The 26,859-nt window shown below is 45.7% G+C and overlaps 1 protein-coding gene across 13 annotated transcripts in view; it reads right to left on the bottom strand.

Moving 5' to 3' along the window:
* Positions 1-26,859, bottom strand: part of CRB2 (crumbs cell polarity complex component 2) — a 147,053-nt gene that overhangs the window by 27,303 nt on the left and 92,891 nt on the right. For 11 of the 13 annotated variants that reach the window (XR_014574384.1, XM_083806937.1, XM_083806944.1 and 8 more), the window contains one exon: positions 1,404-2,105. Coding sequence is in view for 12 of the 13 variants with exons in the window: in XM_083806937.1 (XP_083663063.1) it covers positions 1,404-2,105 (702 nt within the window). In the remaining variant the exon portion in view is untranslated. Of the gene's footprint in view, positions 1-1,403; positions 2,106-11,975; positions 12,414-26,859 lie in introns of those variants that run through there. The other 2 variants (XM_083806947.1, XM_083806940.1) reach the window with 2 other exon arrangements.

Genomic DNA, 26,859 nt, shown 5'->3' with positions numbered 1-26,859 from the left:
CTGCAACAACCTTGCCCTACTGTATTCCACCACTTTAGGCTGTCTGTGGCCTGACATCACCTCCGAACATTAGTCATCGCAGTGGCACCTGCCAATCCATCTAATCTCTCCTGCTTGGTAAAGGCTAAAAACATGGACAAGGCCATCCTAATCCTCAGGAATGTGGGGCCCCTAAGCTGCAGTTTCAAACCTGTCAATACCCATACAAAACTTCCTTCACCCAAATTCCGGCTGAGAGCACCAGGAAACAACCTGCCTTGGCAGCCAGTGGTGCTAGAACCTCTGAGTTCAGGACGAAGTACTAGACCCTAGGCTCATATGCAACATCAGAGTAACTCAGAGAACAACAAACTCCTCCAGCTACGTGGGTTATTTTATCACTTCCCTGGCAGGGGAATCCCGCAATCATTATTTGAAGATTCAGGAAAATGTACAAAAGAAGCTGATTTGCAAAGAGAATCACGTTTAATACTCAAAATCAGCGGTAATCGTAAGGCCTACAGAATTCCGCTTTTTTCCTCCCTTGGCTCTGTTCATTTTTATCAGAGAGTGACTCAGCATCACTAACCGCATTCCTGACGTCGTAACTTCTCTTCATTCCACTGGTAATCAGCAGCATTCCTTCACAGCAACCTAACTCTTGAATCACTTCAGTCTCTGACAGTGAGGAAGGCTGAGAAAGTTCACGTGCTAAGTGGTACCAGGCAGCCAGGGGTGCAGTACAGCCGCATTCCTCTCCGATAAGCAGGGCTAGAGAAAGGAGAACCCCCCCGCTGCCTCCCTCACAGATAACTCACAGGTGGAGATTACTCTCTGAGTCACCATTAGCACAGACACACATAAAAGGGATACTCATACCACAAGCCAAAAACATTCTCCAGACATCAAAGAACTAGAAAAGAAATCTCCAACTAAAAGCCGCTCTCTTCCAAAAAAGACTACTCCCCTCAGACAAGTCCTGCAGGACAGGACAAAGAACTACAAGCCAGACAGACTCAGCTATACCTGTTAGGACTTAGTTATAACACCAAGCGTATTCTTCCTGATACTAAATCTCTTTCCTTGTACATCTCCTGTAATTTCCCACTGAGGCTAATCACATCTACCTGGTATCTAGCACTCCTGGCTCAGACGGTGCCCCCACCTTCACTCTTAGATCCATGTCCCTCAACATCCACACCGTCCCTGGAAATCAAAGCCTCAGCTATTGCCTGGAAGCCATGAAAACAAGCACTATGCCATCATTCACACACGGTACAAAATGCTCAAAAAATCTGAATCGTGCAACAGAGACGCAGCTGTAGAACAACAGCTTCTCAGGACAGCTCCTCACACGACCAGGCACTACATGAGCAACAAAATGTAACCCAACCACCAGGCCAGTACACGAGCATGAAAGGTACCTGTGTAGCCGGGGACGCACTTGCACAAATAGTGATCCATCTCATTCAGGCAGGTGCCATTGTTTTTACAGGGCCGGGACGCACACTCGTTGATGTCTATTTCACAGTTGTATCCTTGGAACCCAGGCACACAGAAACAGCTATACTCATTCACCCTGTCTCGGCAGATGGCTCCGTTCTGGCACGGGTTGGAGGCGCACTCATCAATGTTGTCTTTGCAGTGGGCCCCGGTGAAGCCAGGTTGGCAGATGCAGGCATAGTCCCCAGGACCCTCAACACACGTCCCGTTATTTAGGCAGGGGTGGCTAGAGCACACAGAGCTTTCTGTTTGGCAGCCTTCTCCATCCAGTCCCGTTTGGCATTCACAGGTGTATCCATTTATACTATCTACACATTCAAAATGAGGATCTTTACAGGGGTTGCTCTCACACTCGTTAATATTAATGTTACAATCACTACCTGTAAAGCCAGGCATACAGATGCACTCATATTCCAGGAGTCCTTCGGTCCTGTTGCAAACACTATGGGCAGGGCAATCATGTTTGATGCATGCGTCATAGAGAATTTCACAGTTTTTGCCCGTGTAGGCTACAGGCTGTGTGGGGCAGGTGCACTGATAACCCACTTCCAGATCCTTACAGCTCCCACCATTTTCACACGGGGATGATGAACAGCTGCTATCAGTTTCAGAGGATGAAGTTCCTGTTGAGAAAACGGACATTGTTTTAGTCAGCATTAAGTAGCCCTACAGAAGAAAGCTCTTCTGCCGATCACCACATGCATCTCAGAGGTTGCCAACCTACAACCTTACACAGCAGGAAATCTTTAGGTGTTAGGAGAAGAGCAGAGATCGATGAGGTTCATGCTGATGGCCCTAACTATTAATATCTGCAAATTTAATTCACATAAACAAGATTACACAGGCACATGATAGAGAAAACAACAAAAAATGTTCAATGTGTGTATTTGTCAATGGAAAATGGCAGAAGAATAGGAGGAATCCTCATTTCTTTTCCAAATGAAATTTTAAATTCACTTTGTGAAATAATCTGACTGGTCAAAGGGAAAAACAGCCCAGAGAACAAGAACTAACTGCCTTGGTATTGGAATTAGGATACATGCCCTGGATTTGATGACACAATTATATACTTGCAAAAGAAAAATAAAAATAGCATAAAGGGAGAGAGGCAATGCAAACAGGTCACAAAGACAGCAGTCATTAGCTTCCCATCCCACTGCAGCTTTCTGGTATCAGGCTTTCTCTTCTGCTTTGGTTCCCATTCCAGGATGCACAGGAGAGAAGCTGAGGGGCAGACACCCCAGGCTGGTTCCCACATCGCTGTCACAAAGCATCTGACATGGAAGTAACTCTGCAAACAACTATATAGCAGGTGTTTTGGAAATGTCTGCAAAAAAACAGCCACAAAGCAGAGCTAAAGCTCAGGAAACAGCAAATGTTATCTGAGAAGTGGCTACTGCTTCTGGTGAGGCACTCCTGCCTTTGCCTCACGTTGAGAGTCAAGGACCACTAGCACTCAGCCTTCTCCTCGCATGCCATCGCACACAGCTCTCTGCCGGTTTTGCTGCGTCGTGTGTGTAACCGTGGGCAGCCTGTGACAGGGACCTGGCCCCAGGATGGCCCCCAGCCACCAGCAGAGCACAGCCACTTACTCAAAGGGCCGGGGCCACCGGCAGAGCATGGCCAGTTACTCAAACACCGGCCGGGCCCGCACAGCTCTCAGCACCGCAGCTCACTGCCCCCGGCCCTCGCCGTGTTTCTGCCAGCCACGAGAAGTTTCAGCATGCCGTGCTCCGCGCTAAGGACGTGCCGGGATCACACGCCACCACCACCACCGCACCCCTTCTGGGCTGACCGTAGTCATTCTCTCGTTCATGCTATCACTACCCCAGCCCATTTTTGGTTACATTTGCCTTGCCCTGGTGCACCTCCTACACACCCAGCAGTTAATCTGTGTCAGTGGCTTTCTGTCAGCTCCCGGCCCCATCAGCTCCCCAGTCCCTTTGTGCACGAAGGTGGAGGCATCCGGCTTTAGGGCCTGAAAGGGATTTACAGGAGACTTTGGTTTACAAAAGCCTGCCCCTACCCTGACCTCCCCCTAATTCCTCCCACCGAAAGACTGCAGTGTTTCTAAGTCTTCTTTTAAGAGGCAGTGTCGATGGGGGAGGGAGGGTGTTCACGGATTTAGACGGCCCCTTCCCCTCCTTCCCAGCATCATCCCTGTCGCCCACCCTCCCCTTCCTCTCCCATGTGATGCCAGGGATTGCTGCTGAGCGTGCACTGTCCAGCAGGCTCATTATTCTGCCGTGAACCCTTTTATTCTCAGATTCCCAGTCAGGCAGAAAACAAGGATGACGGAATCTGCCTGGAATCCCTGTAGCAATTAGAGTGGGAGCCCAGGAAACCATTCCCAAAAGCTTTCCTAGGCAGGAGATCGGAGCCTTTGTACGCCTAATGAGGAGCCAGGCCCAGCCCGCGCCTTCCAGAGGCCAGGAGCACAGCCTGTGACAAAAAAGGAGCCCAAGCCCACTGTGTGCTCAGGACGATTTCTCCGATTTGCAGCACAGAAATTAACGTTTCCACAGTCACCCAAGCACTGCTGGCGCAGGCTGGCTGCAGTCTCATCAAGGACTACGTGCACTTTTCTGTTTCCATTATAAGCAGACTGGCTACACGTTTCTTGCAAATAAATGTCAAATCTGACATTTCCTGTCTTCTCCAAAGCCCTTTCACAACACACATACCTCTCGGTACCCCCTCTGATTTGGTTCACCATACGACAGCAGTGCTCAATCACCTGTGCTAGCCGCTAATGCCTGTCCATGGCACAAAACTTGGGTGAGAACTGCACGTCCCCACACTTGGAGATACAATGGGGCCGAGGAGACATCAAGTCAAGCAAACATGAAGTTTCATTAAAAAGTCAAAAGGCCCTCTTGGCTTACCAAAAAAAGGCAGTAGAGAGGGAGAATCCCTGCCTCCTCTGAGGTCACTGTGGTTGTGAACAGCAGCAGCAGCTAACTTGTTATGTGTGCTCATAACCAGCTGCATCTCCACATCAGTTACGTACAGGATTGCAGAGAGAAAGTTCATTTCCTGCACTGTTACTGGATTAGCTTTAGCTACTGGTGACCAAATGTTACCTGAGTTATGTCTCAGAGTGGTGACTTCAGCAGGACCTTATTCTGCAGAAAAATGTTGCCCTTTTTTGATTAGTAATTAATGAACAGTGCATGTTGTCACATTGGTCCAAAGCTTCTGATTCCATCTGTCAGGGGTCTCCATGGTTAGCAAAAAAAAAAATCTGCTTTCTGGATTTAATCTTCTAATTGTAAATTTAAAACATTCATGGCCTCAGGCAGAAAAGGCAGCTGGACGCACTGGGTGCTGAGCCAAGTTGAAAGTAAAAACCCTCTTCACTACTTGATCTTCCTAACTAGTCTCAGCTCGGGCTGAACACAGCAGTGGTCATTAAAGAACCGTGGCACCTGTTGCAATTTAATATCAAACAGGTAATTAGTAAAGGCTCCTTTCCACTCCACTTTAGCCCCTGTGAGAATTCTGACTGGAGATGCTTCAAGAACAGCACTGGCACCTTTCCACATCAAAAGATGAACATTACCTGTGTGCATCAATTAACCTCTTCCCTTAACACCCTGGTGCTAGGCAAGGAGACAGGTAATTACCAGAGACAGCAAAGTTCTCAAAACAAGAAGGAAGAGAAGGAAGACACATTTCTATTTCCATCTCTCTCTCAAAGCCTGAAATGCCCAGTGGAGCTGAGCAGCTGGCCTCTGGCAGGGATGCCCAGGCAGGCAGCCACACTACTACTACAATATTCCCCCTGGACAAAACATGACCCCGTGTAAATACAGCGCAGCCCTAACATCCATCCAGTGCCAATGCTAAAGTTTTGGCTAAATAATTTGTCAGAGAGGAGACATTACTTCTCGGCAGATCTTATTACAAAGCCATCTCACAAAGGGGGACTTCAGCAGCGAGAAGTGAGCGGAGCACTTGTGGCATCACCAGAGAGCTACACACAGTCTGCAAGAATCCAGCGTCCTGAGCGGGTATCAAGGATGGAGGCTGCCACCTAGACTGAGAACACACATGATTTTTTTAGCTCGGTTTTTGATATTTTCATCAATCAGCCCAAGGGCATACAGTAATTCCTCTAAATTTTGGCATAAATTACTATGTGAATGTAAATTGCATATGAATATGCAATAAATGCTAATAAAGCATAACAAATAAATTAGCGTTTCCTGCTACACCACATCTGTATAATGACTATAAAAACAGACAATTCAGACCATGCTGTTTTATGAAAATTGTAAAAATAAGGTCAAAAGAAGTCACTGAATGACTGGAGTTTATAGCTTTCCACAAAAGTTTATGTTGCTAGATCAGGATTTCTCCTTTACCTTTCACGAGAACATTACAAATCAGTGATGTTTTTAAGCAGAGAAACAACAACCACTATACTGTAGTCATGCCATCCTGCAGCCCTATGCTGGAATGAAACTGGAGAAGACACAGTTTCTTTGAAGAATATGTTCCAGGCATTTAGGGGTGGATTAAGAGGAACTTCAAAGGCTATAGAGACAGATATAAAGCATTCCTTGAGCTCTGTCAGGATAGGTCTGGTTTTGCACGTTAAAAGAAGCTAACAAAGGTTTTCCCTAAAAGAGGGGGGTTTGTGACCTTCTGTATCACTTTAAGGCAAATGAGCTGCTTTTCTGGGCTTTAATAATTGGCTTTAATAGTTTTATACTTTATATCTTTATTAAATATTCTTGTCAAAGGGCAGTTGCAACAGCCCCTTTTTATCTATAAAATAAGAAATCAGAAATTACTGAGATGCAGGGCAATCTTGTTTTTAAAGCCCACAAGTTGCAGTGAAGTGACTTCTTTCACAGATTCCCCTCCATTCTGGTATTTCGTTAGCACTACCAGCCGAAGGCACCCCTTAACTGTCACCCTAGCACGTACTCACTGACAACGATATCATGCCTCGCTGATAACTACCTTCAAGGTGCTCTTAGCAGTCACTTAAAATTCCGGCAGGAAAGTGGCATATGTTAGGTTATCAGCCCAGAGATCATCTTGTCTTCTTCACGCTGAAGGACAGCACTGACATGTGACTAATGTTTGGTTGGTTTTTAATTATATTTAATGCTTCATTCAAATGGCACAATATTATCTCAACACACACTAGAAAATTATAAGCAGTCAGCGGTACCTCCCTGAACACCTCTGCACGCATGTGCACTGCACCGAGTACATTTTCTTCTAGTCACCCTCTCCTGACTATCATCTCTCTTACTAATGCTCACAAATCTTAAGAGTCAGGATGCCAGAAAATTATTACCTGGCCTGGCAAAAACTTGATGTGAGCTTAGGCAGACCAATTCCATTTTCCTTATCAGATTGTCCAGCTTATACAATAGATACTATTATACATTCTCACAAGTCTCCTGTAAGATTAAATTATTCAAAGCCTTTAATGCTCTACATCAGAGGTATTACAGAATTTAAAAGTTAGATTTTTCTACTCGCTATGACATGTTTTATTTCTGCACATAATGCAAGTATTACAACTGCCTATCACAAGGAGAGATGGTCACAGAAAAGGGTGCGTTTTGTTCCTGTTTCTGGATTCACACCAACACTATCAAACACATTTTCACTAGTTCCAGGATGTGAAACTTGCCCACTTCTACACCTGCCAGGCGTGGCTTTCAGCATTCCCAGATGCCTGAATCACCTCCAGAAGCAGACAATGCCCAGCAGGAGAAGGTAGGCTCTGGAGCCCCGGGCAATGTCAGATTGGGTACTTTACCTGGACTAATTATGGGAGCACTAATGATAGAAGGAATTGTCTGTCCTACCTTTGGGTCAATCTGAAGTGGGGCTTTTTGAGACAAAAGTATGGGAATCTAGCCTGCATGGCTCTAACTTCTGGCATCCCCCTCAGCTTCCCTCTCCCAGAAGGGCAGCAGGGATGTGAAATGCCATGCGGAAGCTGCAAGGCTTCTGGCAGGGAACCAGGCTCCACGCGGCACCAACAGCCTTGCACGAGTCCCACACCAGGAACATACAGTCAGCTCCTCGAGGAGCAGGGCTCCCACAGGGAGGAGAAAAGAGTTTACACACTTCATCTCCTCAATTAGCACTTCTGCTTTCCATTATGCAACTTGCATCTCTGATTTAGGCATATTCTCCTCTATTATTTTAATGATATACTTTGGGAAAAGACTACTTCATGCTTACAAGTCTTACTTTATGTTTCCAAAGTTACGATCCGTACATTAAGCATTACATATGTTTGTGCATGGATTTGCCCTGTTGAATTCCTTGGCCTTACACCTTGCCCCCACTGGTTGCCATCATTCATGAAAAGGTTCAGGAGACTTGTGGAGAAAAGGGCTTCCTTCGGGTGGATTTCACCCAGCGGCTCACTGCAACAACTCGAAAAAAGACCAATTACAACCAAGAGGAGAGAAAAGCAGGCTTCCCAACAGCAGCCCCTAACTGCACCACAATGGCTGAGCTAGAGGAACCCACAAAGAGCCTGAGGGGTGAAGGCTCAGGAGCCCACCCCGATGCGACTCCAGCAGGGCTCCCGCTGACCACCCTGGCACGTTTCCTGCTGGGGAAAGGCAGCGAGGCTGAAGGTAGAGAGAGGAGCCCTCCACTTCAGGTATCCGAGAGCTTAGTTAGCAGTTGTGTCACCCACTAAAGGAATGGAAAGAGTTCGGTTTCCTTGACAACAGGAAGGCATGTGCTTATATTAGTAAATCCCTGCTGACCTCTGCTGATCTTTCCCTGTCCTGGTCAGTGTACAGGATTAGTGACAGGGCGCACACCACCGCCTGCTCCTGGGTCCCACACAGCACAACGAGGCCCGGGCAGGCTGAGAAGGGGCTTTGCTGCTGCTTGCCCTCCCTCCCTCCCCCCAGGCTTGCTAACTGCAGAGGGCGAGCCTATCTGCTGGGGAAAGCAGTGACCCAACAAAACCAAATCCTTCCTTAGCAAGAGCCTTCAGTTTACCTGCCCCGGGAGCACACCGCACCTCTTCGGGGACACTTTTTGCATCCTAGGGCCTTCAAAGCCCCACGTTGTCCTTGGCACAGCAGAACGCAGAAAAACACACGCTGATATATCTGCTGGCTGCATCTAAACATACTTATCATCTGAGGCTACCAGTTCATCAGATCTGATAAGTTTTGTGAAGCAAGACATGGCACTATGACAAAAAAAAATCTCAAAAAAAGATCAAATAATCAGAAAGCAGTGCTGGCAACCAGCAGGTGACCTCTGAGGCAATACTGAATAAACGGCCCAGGAAGGTGCTAGAGATCCTACCAATGCCTGCAGCATCTTTCAGAGGAGGCATTTTTAAAAGAGATTCTCTGTTCATGGCCTTTATAAGGATCAGTTCAGACTCAGGGTTTTCCCATCCAAAGTTTTAGATGGATACTGCGTGCTTCTCACTTGCCAGCCTACTTCTCGTGTTGCTCTTCTGTGTTACTGGAGACCACCAGGTTCCAAACCACAACGCTTGCATGCTAGTTTTTGGTGTGGCAGAAGTTTTTCCATGCCAGATATGCATACAGACTACAAACAGAAACTACTGGCGAAGAATTTATAGAGGTCTAGGTCACTAGACTACCATGAAGACAGGCATAAGGAGATGTGGCTCAGCTTCCCCCTGTGAAATAAGCATAACATTACTCCCTCAAAGAAGCAGACTGCTTATTCCTGGCTCTTTCCCACCTAGCTTATCCAGTGGATTGCTGAAAGGTGCCACATGGTGGGCAGCAATCCACAGGGCAGAGCAGTGCCAATATAATGGCCAGAGGCATTCACAGCATTAATTAGAAGCACCGCTTCAGGGAATTAAACTTACTCTTAACAAACAGCCAGCTAGATCTTTCTCATGACCTGTTCAATGTTTTAACACATCTATGAAGATGTACCTCCCACTATCTTTCCTCTAGAACCTAGAGAAAGACACAAGCTATAAATAAATGGTTTTGATAGTGTTGCATATATTGCCACAGTAACTCTTTGATCTTCTGTTCTTACAACATCCCCGTATTTCCCCTCAATAAACACTCCTCCAAGCTGACCTTCATGGCTTGCACTTCTCTGATCTCTCAGCCATTTCCACAGATCAAATACTGAGACGGGGGTTTCCTGCGTGGTCAGTTAAATAAAATGAGTCATAAGCTTTAATTTCCAATTCTAATTTAAATTTACTGACAATCAACAGAGTTGAAAGGATTGCATTTCTTTGTTTCCATGTTTAGAAGAGGGTAAGATTTAAACTGGCTGGATGTCCCAGCTAATCTCAAGAGCTTGCATTAGAGCAAACAGCCAGAAAAAAGTTTTGCCTGCACGTGTTCTCTCTCAATAGGCGTCCAAAGCATTTTACAAGCCAAAGGTATGTGAGTTACTGTGCTTGTTGTTGCCTAGAGTTGTGGAAACAGAAAAGAGCAGACACTTGGTTCTGTTCACCAGAATCTACTTTCGAACACAACTTAAGCTGAGAGCTCTTCTGTCCATTACACAGCAAGCAGCACTAAAACTGCAGTCACATGCAGAGGCTACCCCACTCCCCCTCTGGAGTTTATGTTAAACAACTAGAGATAGCGTGGATCTGGGAGCCGGGTGGTCTTGCAGTTACAGTTTGCAACTGGCCATCTGGATAACCAGCATTTTCTCAACAAATTCTAAGCAAATAACTTAGCTACACTGTGCCTCAATGGTATTTTGACTCAGCCAATTAGAAATAACAAAAGTAGTCCTATGCCTCACAAGGGCAAGAAAAGGCATTTCCTTATGGCCTTAAGAGCTCTACAGGTGCCACACAAATACCGCCAGTCGGTACAGGTAAAACCTGGCTGAACTCCCCTTGCAAAATAGGAGCAGGTGTAAAGACTGTGGAAACCGGGGCTTGCCTTGAGCTTTACTGGCTATGTTGAGATGTCATCCACCATCCAAAAGAAAAAGACATTCTCAGTAAAATACTGTTCCAGAGAAGAGCTTCACCCAAAAGAGGAAAGCTATCGGTGCAGCGGTCAAACAGCACCAACCCCCAGCCCACGCCAACTCTGGCAGCCACGTACCGCGTGTGTGCAACGGGCCTTCCTTCCCCCTGCACAGCACAAAGGCTCCATGACTGCCTCCCACTTCAAACCAGTAGCTATGGTTACTAGATACAAAAGACAGTCCTGCTGCTTCCCTGTGGCCAGAGGAATTCCAGGCACTTGGAGCCGACGCACCACACAAAGAAGCTGGTAGGAGGAAAAAAAAAAGAACCCAGAAACAACAGAGTTTGACTTCATATTCATAGTTGGAGGTGATCAGAGAAAAGTCAATTTAGGGAGGCTTCAGAGGGGAAAAAAAAGAAAAAAAAAAAGACCGTTGGGGAATGAAAAGAAAGCTGAAAAAGACCATAAACATCACCCACTAGTGTGAGAAACACCCAAATGCAGCATCCAGCAGGTATGAGCAGAGAGAAGGCACTTTGGTTGTAGTTTTATCTTTACTTTTTCACATCCTTGTTCACTGCTGTTCTATCTGAGTGGCGACCAAACAGGACTTTTATATACATACATTGGCCTGGCGGTGCTGAGAAGAGCATAAGGAGGCCTGTTCAACCCCAATCATATTTTCCAGTAAAAGGTTGGACATGTTCCTGACATGACCTTATAATCCCTAGATGACTAAAACAGATGTCTAGGCCCAGCAGATCTCCAGGCACCCATTCCAGAAGAAACAAATATATTTTTTAGGGACCATAAGAAATTGTATACAAGGGTGACTTCTGAAGCCCAAAGACACATTCCTGCGAAGCTGCAGAACCCCAGTATGCTCAAGTATGTTCTGCGGCTAGAAAGTAAGTTTTCATTGTGGAAAAAAATACTAAAAAAAGCAAGCAACCAAACAACAACAACAAGAAGCAATGTTGTTACCTCATCACCTCGTTACCTCTTCTGTTACCTCATTACTTATTGCACTTTCAGGACGGATCTACTTTCTTCAAAATCTCTAAGAGAGAATACTCATGCACTGTCTTCTTCCTCCACATTTTGCACCAGAGATACCTGACACTTGAACGTACTTCTATACTCCCCTAGATACGCTCCTCTTTTGCCTTATTTCTGAAGGATACAGAATGGACATAAAGCTGCGTTTCTTCTGTATGGGCACAGCTGTGAAATTTAGAACTTTTCAGTGGAGCAAGCGGTAACTACAATAGCTGAGTACTTCCTTACACACTTTTAGCTCTAGTGAATAAATGCACTCACAAGTGCACAGGGGGGAGGACAAAAGGAGACAAGAAATAAATAGAGGGAAAAACTTATCTAGAATTAAATGTCTTTTATCTTCCTGACAAGAAGTTTTCAGGCTCCAAATCTAACCCTGGCAGCGGCATTTTGTTCACTTAACGTTTGCAATACAAGGGCAGATCACAGACCTGATCTAAAGTTACCGCATACTATCTGGGTAAGAATCAGGCACAGAAGACAAAAACTTACCCCAAAACAAGAGGAAAAGTGGCAGCAGGAGAGCAGCACCGCACACCCTGGATGTAGTTTTCTTTAATTCCATGACAGGTCTAAGAGCGGCTGCTCTAAAAGCCTCCGGCAGAACCGGCAGCCGCACGCCAGCGAGGAGCAGCGCTCCCTAGCTCAGGGGCTCGGCGGCACGGCCCCCGGCAGAGGCACCCCCTCCATGCCGGCGCAGCGGGGACCAGCACTAGCGCCGTGGACAGAGGCCCCGCACCGCTCCGCTCGCCTCCCCGGAGCACAGGGAAAACGCTGCCTGGATCGCCCGGAGCGAACTGCGGGGGCCCAGCCGCCGGCCCCGCGGCACCCCGGCACCGCGGGGGGAGTGACGGGGACGGGCGCGGCTCGAGGCGAGGAGGAACGGGCCCCCGCGTGCTTCCTCGGCTTTTGGCTTTCCTGAGCTCCCCCGACTTGGGGAAGAAAACGAACCTCGGATCTCCACGGCCGGGACAGGAGCCCGGCGCTGGGGTCATGGCGGGGGTGCGGGTGCCGCGTCAGTCAGCATCCGCTGTTCCAGGTGAGGCTCGACAAGGACCTTCCAGAAGAGGACGACTTGTCCAAAGAGAATATAAGCCGAAAGACACAAAAAGCTCACTACTAATTCCAAAGAGCAGAGACATTGGTCCTTACTGCTGCCTCATGAGATCTGTGGACCCACGAAACACACAAACCCACGAGACGTACGCCAACCCTCTTCTCCCAGTCACACAGACCAGCGGACACACCTGTGTAACACAAGCACCACATCACATCCCCACGGTTACATGCATGTGCTTAGAGTTTTACAAGCGGAAAAAAATGTCAGTGTCCATTTTTTGGGGGGAGTACCTGGAAACAGACAGAGCTCACGCTCAGTTGTGACCTCCTAAGTACCTCAAATCCACATCACAATTGGATTAAATTAACCCTAATGAGAATTACGTACACTGCCTCACCCCTCCAGTGACAACTAAAAATAGAAGGCAGGTAAGATGCCATACGAGCTCCTAGCTTAAAAAAGCAACATGAAAGACAGCGAGGAGTTGGTGCAGACAGACCTACGCTGCAAATCTACTGCAGTGCTTCATCGGTTCTCTTCCTTTCCAAACTCTTAACAATATCTGTGCCAGACTTGGAAACCAAGTGCAGAAATTGATGAAAAAATAGTTCCTGTTTTGGACAAGTTCCGTACTAAAACATGGGCTCTTTCCCACAGGTATCCTACTATTCAATACAGGTTACCAATACCACAAATAGGTCCCAGCTGCAAACTATTGAGGTAAAGAATTCAACAACCCCCAGAGCAAGCTCAGATTCATGCAAACCTTCACCAATTTTAACTTGAAAATGCAGGATAATGTAGAACAAAATAAACACGCTTCCAAGTTGGAGTCAGTGCTCCATATATCCTAAAGCTAAAACTAAAAGTAAAGGTAAAACTAAGGGTAAGTCTCTGGCAGGGTCTCATGTGACGTTTGCTGTGCACAAAGGTGTATGCGAAACTACAGCAGGGGTTCAGAGAAAGCTGTGAGACTGACTCTTGCTTTTGCCATTACTCACATGTTTGTCCACTGTGAAATCTTTTATGGCAGGAAATAAATAAAGGCAACCCCCCCAAGAATCTGATGAAAGCAACAGAAATCCTGCACTGAGTAATTTACATTGGCCAGGCTGACGGGCCACGTGCGGGGAAATGGCTGCCTACCACCTTGTTTCTCCCTTCAGCACAGAAGGCAGAACAACAGCACGTTCGGTGGGCATTTTCACCAGCGGAACACCACAATTTGGTAACAAATGCTTCACCTCACTGTCCTGCCTCAGAACACTCTGCAGATGATGCATCATGTGTTATCAACCTTATCTGGACCACCCTGCCCCCACTGCCAGCTCTGGTGTCTCCACTCTGTTTTCTCAAGACCAGCCTCAGCATCGGTTTTCTTGCCAGCTACGGCAGCCATCTGGAACTCATTTCTCCCTCCTTAGATTCTCATTTTGCTGCCAGGGGATGTAACCAAGCGCTGACGTGCAGAATCTTTCTGCTCAGAACCTTTTGCCTCACCTGTGTGAATGATGCTGCCAACAACTTGCCTTGTCGAAGCAATACCTGCGAACCCACTGCACGGCTACACTGCAAGGAACACAGCTCTTCCTCCACCAAACACCTTCTCTAAGCTGAACACTGCAATCCTTCACAACTACCCACAGTAACTTCTGGTTCGTGTGTCTACCTGCAGGCTGTGCAGTGTTCGTACAACAGAGGCAGTGTAGTGACCTCCCACACAGAACAAAGTAGAGGCCTTCCCCCAGAGGCTAAGATCTCACGTGCAGCTGCTGCTTTGGGGTCTGTGGCACCTCACACCCCTGACGGAGCCGCTGGCTCCTGAAGACCTGGTACCTGCTAGCTAGATTCAAAGAGCAAAACGGTTTAGCAGAGGCTGAACAAATAAAAAAGCTTGAGAGGAACATTCCTGGTGTGTCTCAGTACATTTCAGACAATGTTAACTGGTAGCACATCTAAGAGGTCTGCTGGGACTTAAGGCTCATTTAGCCCAAGCTACCAAAGCCTGCATAGGTCAAGACATCTGCTTCATTATCCTAAGTAAAATACTTTAATCTGGCGTCTACCTATGAGGATATTAGAATTTAATTTTTCAACATTCATGCTTGCAATTGTATGGGATTTTGCCAACATAAATGGCAGACCACTTCTGTGCTGGGCCCTGGGGCATACAGAAACCAATGCAGGTATTAACCAGCTTAGTCCAATTAAAGGACTTTAATGCAACTCTGTTAAGGCCCTGATTTGTTAGGCTTGACTACATTTCCAAAGAAAGAGCACAATTGGGTGGATTTGTTATCTAAAGAATAAGCTCCAAGTCCTTAGTCATCCTTGCTAAAGCCTTCCCCACACTGGCCATGGTTCGTGCTACCTCTGCGCTGCTGCAGCCCAACGTCAGTATAATCTGCTCTTTACCATAGTATTAAAATTAGAGCCAAAGGACACAGCTGCTTTCGTCTGTGTAACACTCATTACGAGAGACTTAAGGACAGCGTAACAGCAAGGCTTCTATTCTCAGCAAGCAGGCAGGAAACTTTGCAAGCCGGAAATGTATGCCAGGAAAATGGGGCAGCAGCAGGCGAGCTGGATTAGGGGAAAAGGGAGAGAGAAGGTCTGGGGTACCCTGCAGAACCTTTCTGTTTTCTATGTTACTTCCTTTTTTGCACACTTTTCAGAAAACAATCCTACACATTTTTCTACAAACAGTTCACAACGAATCGCACAGCAAAGTACCTGAACAAAACAGTCTGTGCTTTCCACACAAAGAACTATGCATGGTGGCATGGTTGCACTATTTTTCCTCACACTGGGCTTAAATAGTGCTAACATTACAGACTGGATACTAGAGATTACACGTGTGAGGTGACAGTCAGTACCACAGACAGAAGCTGGTAAAAATAGGGTCATTCACGCCTCCTGTCTATGCACATAGGGTACTCACTACAAGCCTCACCTTCCCTCCCTGCAGTTCTGGAACCTCACCACCAAACAAATATTCTAGTTTTCTGAACTGAGCGATGCAATCTAACGGGACCAAAATCTTCTGATTTTTTTTCATCAGCTTCCGCCGAGTGTTATTAGGCACAACCCTCAGTGACTGCAGGCCTGGTACAAGCGAAGTTAAGCTAGTTAAACAAATTTCCAGTTCCATTCAAAACAATCGTTGGAAAAATCACTGCTTTGGTACACTTCTGCTCTCAATCACAGCCGAAAAGTGCCAGATATATTCAAAAAGACTTAAAGTTCTGGAGTTTCAAGCCTACAGACCCACAGACCAATTCTGCAAACAGAGGGGTTCAAAGACAGTTCGGTGATGTAATGCTTGAGGGTTCTCTGGGGCCCAATCTCTCAAAATTTGCTCTTTCTTGCAAATAACAATTACCCTTAAAATCCATGTCACTACTTTTCCATTTGGCCACTAGATGTCCCTTCTGCACTGCATGAATTCAAGCAAAGGCCACTACGTGAGAACAGGAGTTGAGAAGAAATTCCTGCACCACCAGCGCTGTCAACCCAGTGCCACCAGCCACAGCCACCAGCCCCGTGCCAAGCAGCACACCGACCGCTCTGCCACCCACCGCAACACCCACACGCCAGATGAGCCAAGTTTTGTCTGCAAATCAAAACCTCGAAGTTGCTACTAAAAATTGGGAACAATCACACAAAATTTACACTCTCAAGATATGGAAATATAGAAATATGGCCAGAGTTTCTGACCCAGTCTCCCTTTCCTGGCACACAATAATTGATTTCAGATAAAATTGCAGTGTTAAGGCAGAGGAGCAGGCCTGTAAAACAAAGGCAGAGCAAACACTTATGGGAATTTCATCGGAAATATCTGTGTGAGTTAAGGCTGAATATCGCACACAATTACACGCACGTGTGCGGTCTGCCTCCTCCCGTACGTGCAGCCCTGAAAGCCTGGCCAGCAGGCGCCATCCTGTGGCAACACACTCTCAGTCCTGCGATGCACCAGAGACCTGGCTCAAACACACAAAGGACCCATCAGTCATACAGCACAGAGAAGGAAGAAAGCCTCTGAAATCCTGCTTTAACTGAGAAACTGGGACAACACCAGGTCCTCTTAAGAAAAGTGACATCTTAAGCGTAAGTTCTTCTAATCAGGATTACCACCCAGTTCTGGGAAGACTCCTGTTCGTCTGCAGGCTATGGAAGGTCTGAGGTTAGGGTTTGAGGGGACAAAATGGAAGCAGACTTCCTGAAGCCTGGAATCAACTCCTCTGCCTTGCGATATCAGCCGCCTGTGCAGAGATCCCCATTACATGTTTCATTTCAGAAAAGAACAAATTGGAAGAACTGGAACAAGGATATCTAGCACACACACAATACTTTATAGCTTCCTCTCCAGCGCGCGAGGCCATTCACATTACATGCAGCCTCAGCCATCGTAAAGACGGAGCCAAGCTTCTGCCAAGTTATCTCCACGAGAAGTTACAGAAGTCAGGCTCTAGCCATGTACGTCTCCTTTGATCTATGTGAGACTCTGCTGGAGTGCTACAGGTCAAGTTGAAGCCCCTTTGATCCTCTTCCACTGCTTACAGCTGCATCAGTGGAGGCGAACCCCTTCCAGGAGGCCTCTCTTGGCAGACGGGGAGATGAGGACGCTGAGCAGCTAAGAGGCAGCAGCTAACTGACTGAGACGGCTCTCAGGCAAGATATTCTGTAAGTAAAGTGCTAGAGCTGGAAGAAGCATGTGTCCAATATGTTGCCTGGATCCAAGAGGGTTTTGAAGTTGAGTATTACCAGGACTTTTTGCTGCCGTTTTTGTCAAAATGATCCAACATGTTTGTAAATGAAATGTCTCTCTTTTTTATCACGACTAGCACTGCCCAGAGAGAGCCTTTCGGGCCACGAGAGGGCAGTGCCGGGCAGTGTTCTGATCTGCCAGCCAAAAACTACCTTGGGGAGGCTTGGGGAGGCACCCTTCTAAATCAGCAGTTTGTTGCAACTGTCTGCATTGCTGGCAACCCCGGAGTCCCAGCGCTCCCTAGGGGGCTCAGCAGGCTCCAGGGGAAGAGTTAAAGGCTCAGCCAGAAGCAGCGCAACCTGCAATCAGAGCCAAAGGAAAGGAGTAAGTAATCCCTGCAGCAGAGTCTGGGGGAAAGGAACCTTTTAATGCAAAATTTAGCACTTTGTGGAGGTCAAAGCAGGGCGTGGAGAAAAGGGAACTTTGGGAAAGCTCCCAGCTGGGCCTGAAAAACAACTGCATCTAGCTGCTCCGTGTGAGCATGCAGAGGTAGTGTGCTCTGAGGCAGCCCGGCCTCAAAGGCCTGTTGCACTGTATTTGACAAGTGTGCCACGGAAATTACACCTCTGAAAGCTGCATAAATCAGCAAGCACTGCCTCATTTTCCTTCCAGATGCAATCTCTGTGATCTCTCGCAGCCTTCATGCACACATTGTGCTCTGTAGTTGGGACTCCACAAAATGCGCATTCTTACCACAGTCGGTAGCAAGGAGCAGAATGGATGCAGACCACACATGTGCCAAATGTTGAGGAGTGAGTAATTTTCTCCAGGACGACAAAGATGTGGGGCTCTCTTTTGCACATTTGCATCTCAATAAACACTCCATTCAATATTCTCACTACCTCCTATTCTAATCCAGGTAACTAAACAGACATGTCTGTCACCATGAAGACAAGGGACAACTCTACTGAGAGCCATTTTCCACTCACAAGCTGGGGACGTTGCCCAGCTCTCTCAGTATCTCAGGCCTGCACACTCATGACTTTCTAGGCCATCAATATCATTATAACCACTGACTGAGCCACAGCGAGATAGAGCAGCAAACATCTCCTAAGTTACCTTCTATTTTAAGAACAGTTCACTAACCGGAGCTCCCATTTGAGTCAATTGTTTCTTCTTCTGAGATGTCCCAGAATAATGGCCTTACCTATACAGGGTGTGCAACAGCTGCTGGATCCACTATCGCTTGGATAAGAGGGTCTGGAAGTCTTCCAAAGATTACTGCAGCATGCACTGGCATGTGGGCAGAGACATTTCATTTTGCTGAGATGCCATACCCTGTGATTTCCATCACCATCCATTTGTCAGATTGCTTAACAAATTTGAAGAATGACAAATACAGAGCTTTACACAACTGTTAACATGACAGCATTCAAGTGTGTTTTCATGATCCTCAAATGGTGCTGCATCCCAGTATCAATAACGCTAATTTATTTTGTAATTAGAACCTGAAGAATTATCTTGTCATCACAGTGGCAATGACGCTTCCAGACCTCCTCTGTACACATACATCTCTATTTAAGGAAAAAAAAAATTATCTAAGTCAGCAAAATTAACTTAATAAGGATATAAGCTTGCACTCCTGACTGTTCCCTTCTGCTATAGAAATGTTTTGAAGATGACCAACTTGGCAGCACTGATGTCAGATCAAAACAATAAGAGGCGAGAGCCAATCCCCCATTTAATCCTTCAAATCCTTTTCTGAAAATATCTTTATTTGCTACTAGTTGCCTAACTGGACCAGAGATACAGGCAGGCTGAAGCTTTTAGACTTCAGCACTTCTCTATCCCAAGAGAAGCTCCGGTTTGTTCCACTTCTCTTAGGGCGCATGGTTTGTGCCCATTTCCTACTCCATGCCTTACAACAGGAGGCAAACCAAGTCCCTGCTGAGGCTCTGCTAAAAGGTGACCTTGATCTGCTCGCAGGTGTTTGAATCCTTGGCTCTGGTAACTGGTGTGCTGGATGTGCACAGGAGTCCATCAGTATGTCTGAAACAAAAACTACTTCGTGGACTGAACAAAAGGAAAATGAAGCTGCAATAACATGCTGAACTAAAACACAATCTATAATCCTGATTTATAATCAAGAAATACAACTGTGATGTAAACCAACCTTTAAGGACCCAGCACACTGCACTGCACGAACTCATTACTGCTTTCTCGCTGCACTGGGCGAGAGGAGGCATGGTAGCTAAGTGAGGCTGTGCGTTGCACCAGCTGTGCTGACAACGCACCGAATCCGAGGGAATGCTGCAGTTCTGGGTGTCTGACCACACGTTTTATTAAACGGAACATTTTAAGCCGAGGGACTCTGTTGCTCATGCACCAACTGGAATCCAAGAGCCATCAGATCTGTGACTGCACTGTCAAAGGCTTCAGGCATAGGAAGTGGAAGCAGCAGCAGAGTCTGAAGCAGAACAGTCCATCTACATACGAGCACTCAAAAACTTCCAGTAGAAAGTGACCTCAGCAGATGAAAGCATACACACTGGGAACCATTTAAAACTCTTCCAATGTACTTCTTAACACAACCATAGCAACAGAGCCCTGGTAAATCCTTGTTAAAGCACAACGGGAGCTACATCAGGAGTATGATTGTTTCAGTAAGAGCAAGAACAAGCAGTAAGACGCCTCTCTTTGACAGGAGACATGTAAGGCTTCTTCCCAGGTTGTATATAAAATATTCAAGAGGATGGATCTAGAATCTTCCCAAGAACTACGGCAAGAAACATGGAAAGAATTCTAACACTTTAAATCAGATGTCTGATGCCAGTTCAGCCTTGCCATTCACCAATGATACATATCTCTGGAAAGAAACATGATAATTGACAGCTTATTGGAACACTATCCATTTTATCCCTGAGAAACTCCACTGCAACTAAGTCACCCCTATATTTATCACAGCAAGAAGCAGCATCTTGTATCTTGAAAGATTTCCATGCCAAAGCCAGTTTGCCAGCATCATTTATTATTCCTGAATGCCGTATGAGACAGAAGTCACAAACATGACAATTTAATTCTCATTCGCTTTGGGAGCGGCTGAATGTACCAGCCTGGCTCTACTGTTTGGGCAAACGATGAATCTTTCTGCTTCCAATTCAGCCTTAGCTCCTCCTCTTTCTATTAAAGGACTTGACTTCAGAAAAATTTCCTTTCCTGTATCTGCAACCAGAAGGCAAGCCAAAGTTTATATGGCTGAGCTTCCCGTAATAGCAGAACGGTTACCGAAATTTCATTTCACTGCATGGTGTTTGGATCAATCTCTGGATCTTTAGCTTTGTACATTCAGTGAGTCACTGATGTTTGGTGAGGGCCCATCAGTGCTTTCCAGAAAAAGCCTTTGGTTGAAGATGTAAACTCCATTTGATCCTAAGTCTTTTTTAATGCAAGACTCTGAACCAAATGACCTTGCTTATTTCTGCTAGTCTCACTTCTGGAAGGTCAGTAGGGCAACCACTCTGGAGAAAATGGAATCTGAGAAGTAAGGATGAAACCTCCTCAGAGAAAAAGACAAAATCGCTGTCACTTGGAGTACAAGAGATTAAATGAGATTTCTTCAGTTCTGGTTCCACCTCCCTTTGCAAAGCTTGTTAAAACACACTCCCTTTGCTTCTGCATTTTCTTTGATTCAGACCAGACACTGTAACATGGGGATTAATCGCTACACAGCACCTGGTATTTCCGAGATTTCTGAGATTTCATTTGGCTCGGAAAGGTAAAAAGACAACCTGCAATACTGTCAACTGTCAGGGCTGTTACATTTCCTCTTATGACCCGGTGAATACAGCTATTTCCCTGAAATCTTGAATGAGGTAAAGATTACCTTGAGCTTTCCTTTGTCAGTCAGACTTAACCCAAAGTAGCCTTCAAGAATGCACGCTTACTTATGAATGCAACCAATTTTCAGGAATAAGTGAATGACCAAAATGCACAGGAGAAAGCTAGGAATGACAACACATTGTTTCTCTACCTTGGAACAGTTTCTTCTCAGTCAGTAAGAGGCTACGTCCTATAAACATGAATTTAAAATTATGAATCCACTCCTGGCTATTAGATACTTCAAAACTGCTACATACTTCACTCCAATTTCCTTGTTTATTTCCCCTCAGTCACTTAACCCCACTGTCGATTTCTGTTAAAACCATAAAGCTGACACTTTGTATTCCCACCACCACAGGTCCCTTGGAGTTAACACTGAAGTCAAAACCAAGGTTCCTCCCCTTTCTATGACTTTAACGCTTATAACCCTCCATTAAATCAGCTGATTAGCTGATTCTGCCCAGCAGAGGACTTGGACTCCTATCTTTTTCTACTGCTTTACAGAATTGGTACTTCAATTATCAGCACGTCCTCATGGGCTGACAGAATCTCCCTGTTGGGTCAGAACAAGTACCTACGGTTTGGGAACCAGAAGAACTTACTGGGCAACGACACACAGGAATTGCCACAGCAGCAATAGACGTAATGCTTCCTCACTCATTTATCCATCTTCAGCTGAAACTGAGCTTCTGAGAGCAAAAAAAGAAAGTCAAAACAAACTAAAGAGTGAAATGGAATCTGTCCTGTCAGTGACAACCAGCCAGATGTCAGGTGTCCAGCCCACAGAGCCTGACCAAGGACAAAGTGGTCATTCTCTATTAGCTGCGGTGGGATGTTGGGAATTTTGAGCAGATGTTAATAGGACGAGTACATCCTAGTTGTACAGTCTCAGAATGATAATGCCCATGAATACCAAAAACATATTGATCTTCTGAAGTGCATAGTTAGAACATCTAATAGCTCTAGAGAGAGCAAGAGAAACGCTCAAGGGAAAAAGGAAGGAAAAAAAGCTGCTTTAAGACTGGATAGTTTTATCTGTCAAACCTCTGGGGCACACAGGGTATGTTAAAATGCTACTGCCCAGACACGCACTGAAGCGTGCCAAGAATGCACGCTTAGTACATGAGAATCAAAGAATGAATTGACAGAACTGTGAGACTATAACAGGTTTAAAACATTTCTTCGAGGTATGTTAGAACCAGGAACAACCTAAAAATGAAATATAATCCTCACTGCACTGTCCTGGTGGAGCAGAACTGTGTGGGGAGAAAAAAAAAAAAAAAAGAACCAGTTATGCAGAGAATACAGATGCTGTTCAAAAGAAAATCAAAGGGAAATTCTTTCTATTTTAATAACCTCCTCTGTTATTAGTAATGCAGATCAGGACTTTGTTCTAAAAGGAAATCTAATTTCTAACCTACAGTTTCTTTTTCAAGTGCAAGACATTTGAAAGCTCTGTTTTTTAAACACGGGCTATATAACTGGAAAACTGAATTCATTCTCCTTGCTTTGATATCTATTTAGTTCAGCATTACGCACACTGTCAGAAAGGAAATGCTGTCCTCCGCTCTGCACCAGAGGGCCAAACCATCCGACAGTGTAAGCTCTCTGCTCCACGGTACTGATCCAGTTTGTTTTCTCCATCTCACAGAACAGAGCTCTCTGAAGAAGGGTGAGACTCCAGGGTGCCAGGACTGCAGATTACCAGTTTATTCAGAGGTGTTTTCCATTTCTATTAACGATACATCAAACTAAGCTGCACTAACAGAAAGATCACTGTGAAGTTGACTCTCAGCAGTGCCACCATAGGAGCATATCATAATTGTAAGAACTCCGGTCAATAGCATTATATATCCACTGAACCACTAAGGACATTAAGCAAACACTTTGAAGAGATGAGAAAAGATTCCAGTTGTCCTGAGCTTCCCACTCTCCGACCGCAAAACCACGCTCTCATATCAAATGGGGAATGAAACTCGAGGGACATTTTAATCCTGCACCCCTGCTCTAATTAATAATCCTACTTTATCAATATTTGATGCAGCTGTTATTGTGTCTCCTCTCACCACTGTACTTTTCATAGAATGCTCTGAATTATGCTGATCTGCAGCAGAGCAATAGCAATGCGCTCCTTCCAGAAATCACAGCATCTCCTTTCCTGGCACAGCGCCTTTCCAGAACTCCTTGCTTCACGACTAGCCTATGAGACCGGCAGCTACAGCATAAGCAATCAGGTAGTAATTTATGCAAGAAGATATACTGACGCACTCCTTAATGACACCTCTGCTTCCTGGCCTGCTACATCACCATTATATGGAAAAAATACATCATTTCCTGAAAACTGTACCAGTGCATAGGCGCTGAGCACACCAGAGGACAGCCGTTGTGTATACTGGCACAGAGAACCACAATTAATAAGGTACAAAAGCAATGACAACAATAAAAGCTTATAGGGTTTTTTTCAAATTAAAGTGTTGAGGAGGGGGGGAGTGGACTACCCTGTGCTAAACATAACAGCGATGCCCATCCCTCACCACGGAACCTTCGTTCAGCTCACACAAACCCGTTCCATGAGTCCATGAAGAGGCGTGCCGCGGCGGTCCTACTCCCACGCGGCCAGGGGGTGAGCGCTGCTGCCTGGCCGCTCACCTTCACAGCTCCACGGGCGTGCTCCCTCTCGGCTCTGCGGGCATCACTGCAGGTGCAGTATCTCCCCGAACAGATGTTGGCAACATGCTCGGGAATATTAACTCAGCCATTGGAAGTGCTTAAGCCGATGTGAATTGCTTCAGTAAAAGGCGGCTCAGGAACAATTACATACAACTACACGAGAGGTAAAACATTCCACAGCCCAGCTCTCATGCTTTAAAATGCAGAAGCCTCTTTGAAAAATAAAACACGTGCTCAAAATTCTCCATCAACGCAGAATCACTGGGATTAGTTCCTGCTGCTGAAGAACTGGGACAGCGGGAGAGGCAGTACAAACCCATGGATACAGAAAGGGCTTGTTCTGTACGTTCTTTGGTCTCTCAATTTCTGCGTATTGTACCTTTCATCTACAAGGCATCTTATTTAAAACGAACAAGCAAAATAAATAAATAAATAAATAAATAAATAAATAAAAGTAAAACAAACATTTAAGAGAAGAATAACCTTCTAATAGAAGAGAAACGCTTAGCTTGTGCACTTTTTTGGTGCTGCCCAGCTTGTTTCTCTACAGGACAACCATTCTCAAAGCAGAGGCAGGGCCCAAAGCATGGCAACCTACTGGAAGGTTCAGACTTCCCTGTCAGGCCCCACGTTTCTCCAGTCCCAGCCTTCTATTGCATTGTGCCATGTTGGTATCTAACATGCAAGTATCAATCCATGAAAAAATGCGAGGGAGCAGAGAAGCGGATCTTCATCCCAATAAAAGGCTGCGCGTTAGTGGCCTCCCTGCCTGAAGAGCAGTTACTATTTGTAGAAGAAAAACAGGAAAAAAGTACTTAGACATGCCCAACCGCCTGTCATTAGAGATTAATCATAGAAGTATGGCATTCCTCTTCCCTAGTTCCGTAACGCAGTATCAGGATAAAGACAATTTCGTCTCCCATTAGTGAGGGCAAAAAGGAAAGAAAGAAGTGGGGATGAAGGAAAAAGGAAACCAGTCACAAGCAGGTTCGGGACTCCACATACAGAATGTATTTTGTGCGTGCGTGCATGTGTGTGTGCATGCGTGTGTATCCCCAGCCTGTTCTGTCCAGAGGGTGTACAAACCGGTAACTTCACCTGGAAGAGAGCCCCACCAGGTGCCAAGAACAGACAGGATTTCTTGGGCTGACATTCAGCACAGAGCCCAGAGGAGATTGAATTTCTATGGAGGGCAAGGGAAAGGGCTGGAGTGCACAGAAATCACATCGAAAAGTTTGTGCAGCTTTAGCTTGTGGAACATAAAGGCAGAGATATTAAAATAGGAAGGTTAAAAGAAAAGTAACAAAGAAATGTTGAGGTGTTCACAGGACAAGGGGTAGAAGTCCAAGTACCAGAAAAAGCCTGCTAGTTACTGAAGAGCCTTCTACACGTACCATCTGACTCAAAGGCCAGAGAAGTAATTAAAGATCCCTTGCAATTACAGCAGGCTTTGGTTCAGGCCCACAGAGACTACGCTGCCAGGAAGCTCAATCCTTCCACATCTCAGTAGATCATGACAAACATTAGACTGCCAAAGGTTGTAAAAATAACTGAGAGACAGAGCAAGGCCTGAATAAGCCTTGTTCAATGCATTAAAACTACCAGATAATGTAAACTTTGTGGGAACTTTTAATCTCATCTGTTCTGTCTCTAAAGAGAAGAAAAGACATGGTTGCATTTATTTTTTTCACAGTAATTATACAAGCACAGTACAGCAAACAGATGGAGGTGTCATAAGCAAAGTGTGAAAAAGGAAAGGAAAAAAAAAAAGAAAAAAGTGAGAGTCCCACTGCTGGAGATTATCATGCTGTGAAGTCTTGCTTGCAGTGATCTGTCAGGAAAATGGCTCAGCTCCCCCAGGTCGGGACAAGCAATAGGATAAGCCTAAGTCCTTAACCTCGGAGGGAAGATGCCCTGGGATGGACTGGTTCGCCACTCCAGAAAGCGGGGCACGGCACAGCACGGCACAGCATGGCATGGCACAGCACAGGGCAGGCCAGGCCAACGGTCAGCCAGCCAAAAAAAACAACAACATGGAAAGTGAAAACCTCCTCTAAGTGGAAGGAACTAAATAACTGATGTTATCAACACATAATGGAAAAGCCTTAATGATAGCCACGTGGACGATAAAGACTATGGATCTCCACCACAAAATACAGACACAAGTTTTAACTGAGCATTACAGATTTTGAGGGACACACTGATTTATCTATGAAAAACATGACAAGATGCTACAATTTAGTCTGTTTGCAGGATGTCCTTTGCTAACGCCACTGTAAATGGTCACTTGTTCAACTAAAGAACACTTCTGCCATGCAGTATAAAAGGACATTAATTTTTCAATTCTGCTTTTGAATTATGTTTCAGGTATTGATTTTACCTCCTGCTCAACATAACTGATGCTTTCTTCATAGTTACAGCCTAATCTTCTGGTGCTCGGAGCAGAGAGAAGCAGCATTTGCCACATCTTCATCAAGTGTCTGAACAGTTGTTTGTTTGTTTGTTTAAACAGAATGTTCTCTGAACAGATCTTCCCCACGCTAGTCGATCCCCAATCCCAGCAGCCAAAACAAACCAAAATATTTGGCAATACTGAATTGTTCAAAGAAACAAGGCTTTTTTCTGTTCATAGGTGTCTGAGTGGGTTGTGAAAGCAGAGACATTAGTCACTCAAAATAGTCTGTATCCAATCACTTTGTTTGATGGTGATTAAATATAGAAAATGTTACTTGTCCAATGTTTGAAACAGCAAAGCCCAGGGCACCTAAAAATGCTTTCCTTAAAGAGCCCTGTTCCCAGCCCAGCCCACTGAGTCCTGTAACGGGAGCCAGTCACAAACCTCTGCTCCAAAGGGAAGAGAACTAGAACAGAAAGGAAGTGAGGAAGTTCAAGAGGCAGGACTCTTCGTTCCTCTTCATCTCCTATGTAAGCCACTCTTTGTTGCAGACCGCTATGAGACAACAGATGTTACACACTCTTCTACTACCTAGATGCTGTTCCTAGGAGGGGTGCTAGTCTAAGTGGTTCAGTACAGAGTTCTTTACCGTTTCTGCAAGATC

Source organism: Anser anser (genome assembly GCF_964211835.1).
Source record: "Anser anser genome assembly, chromosome: 21".
In the NCBI taxonomy this organism is placed as follows: Eukaryota; Metazoa; Chordata; class Aves; order Anseriformes; family Anatidae; genus Anser; species Anser anser.
Note: the sequence above shows the minus strand (reverse complement) of the source record. Positions and strands in the feature narration are given on the sequence as shown.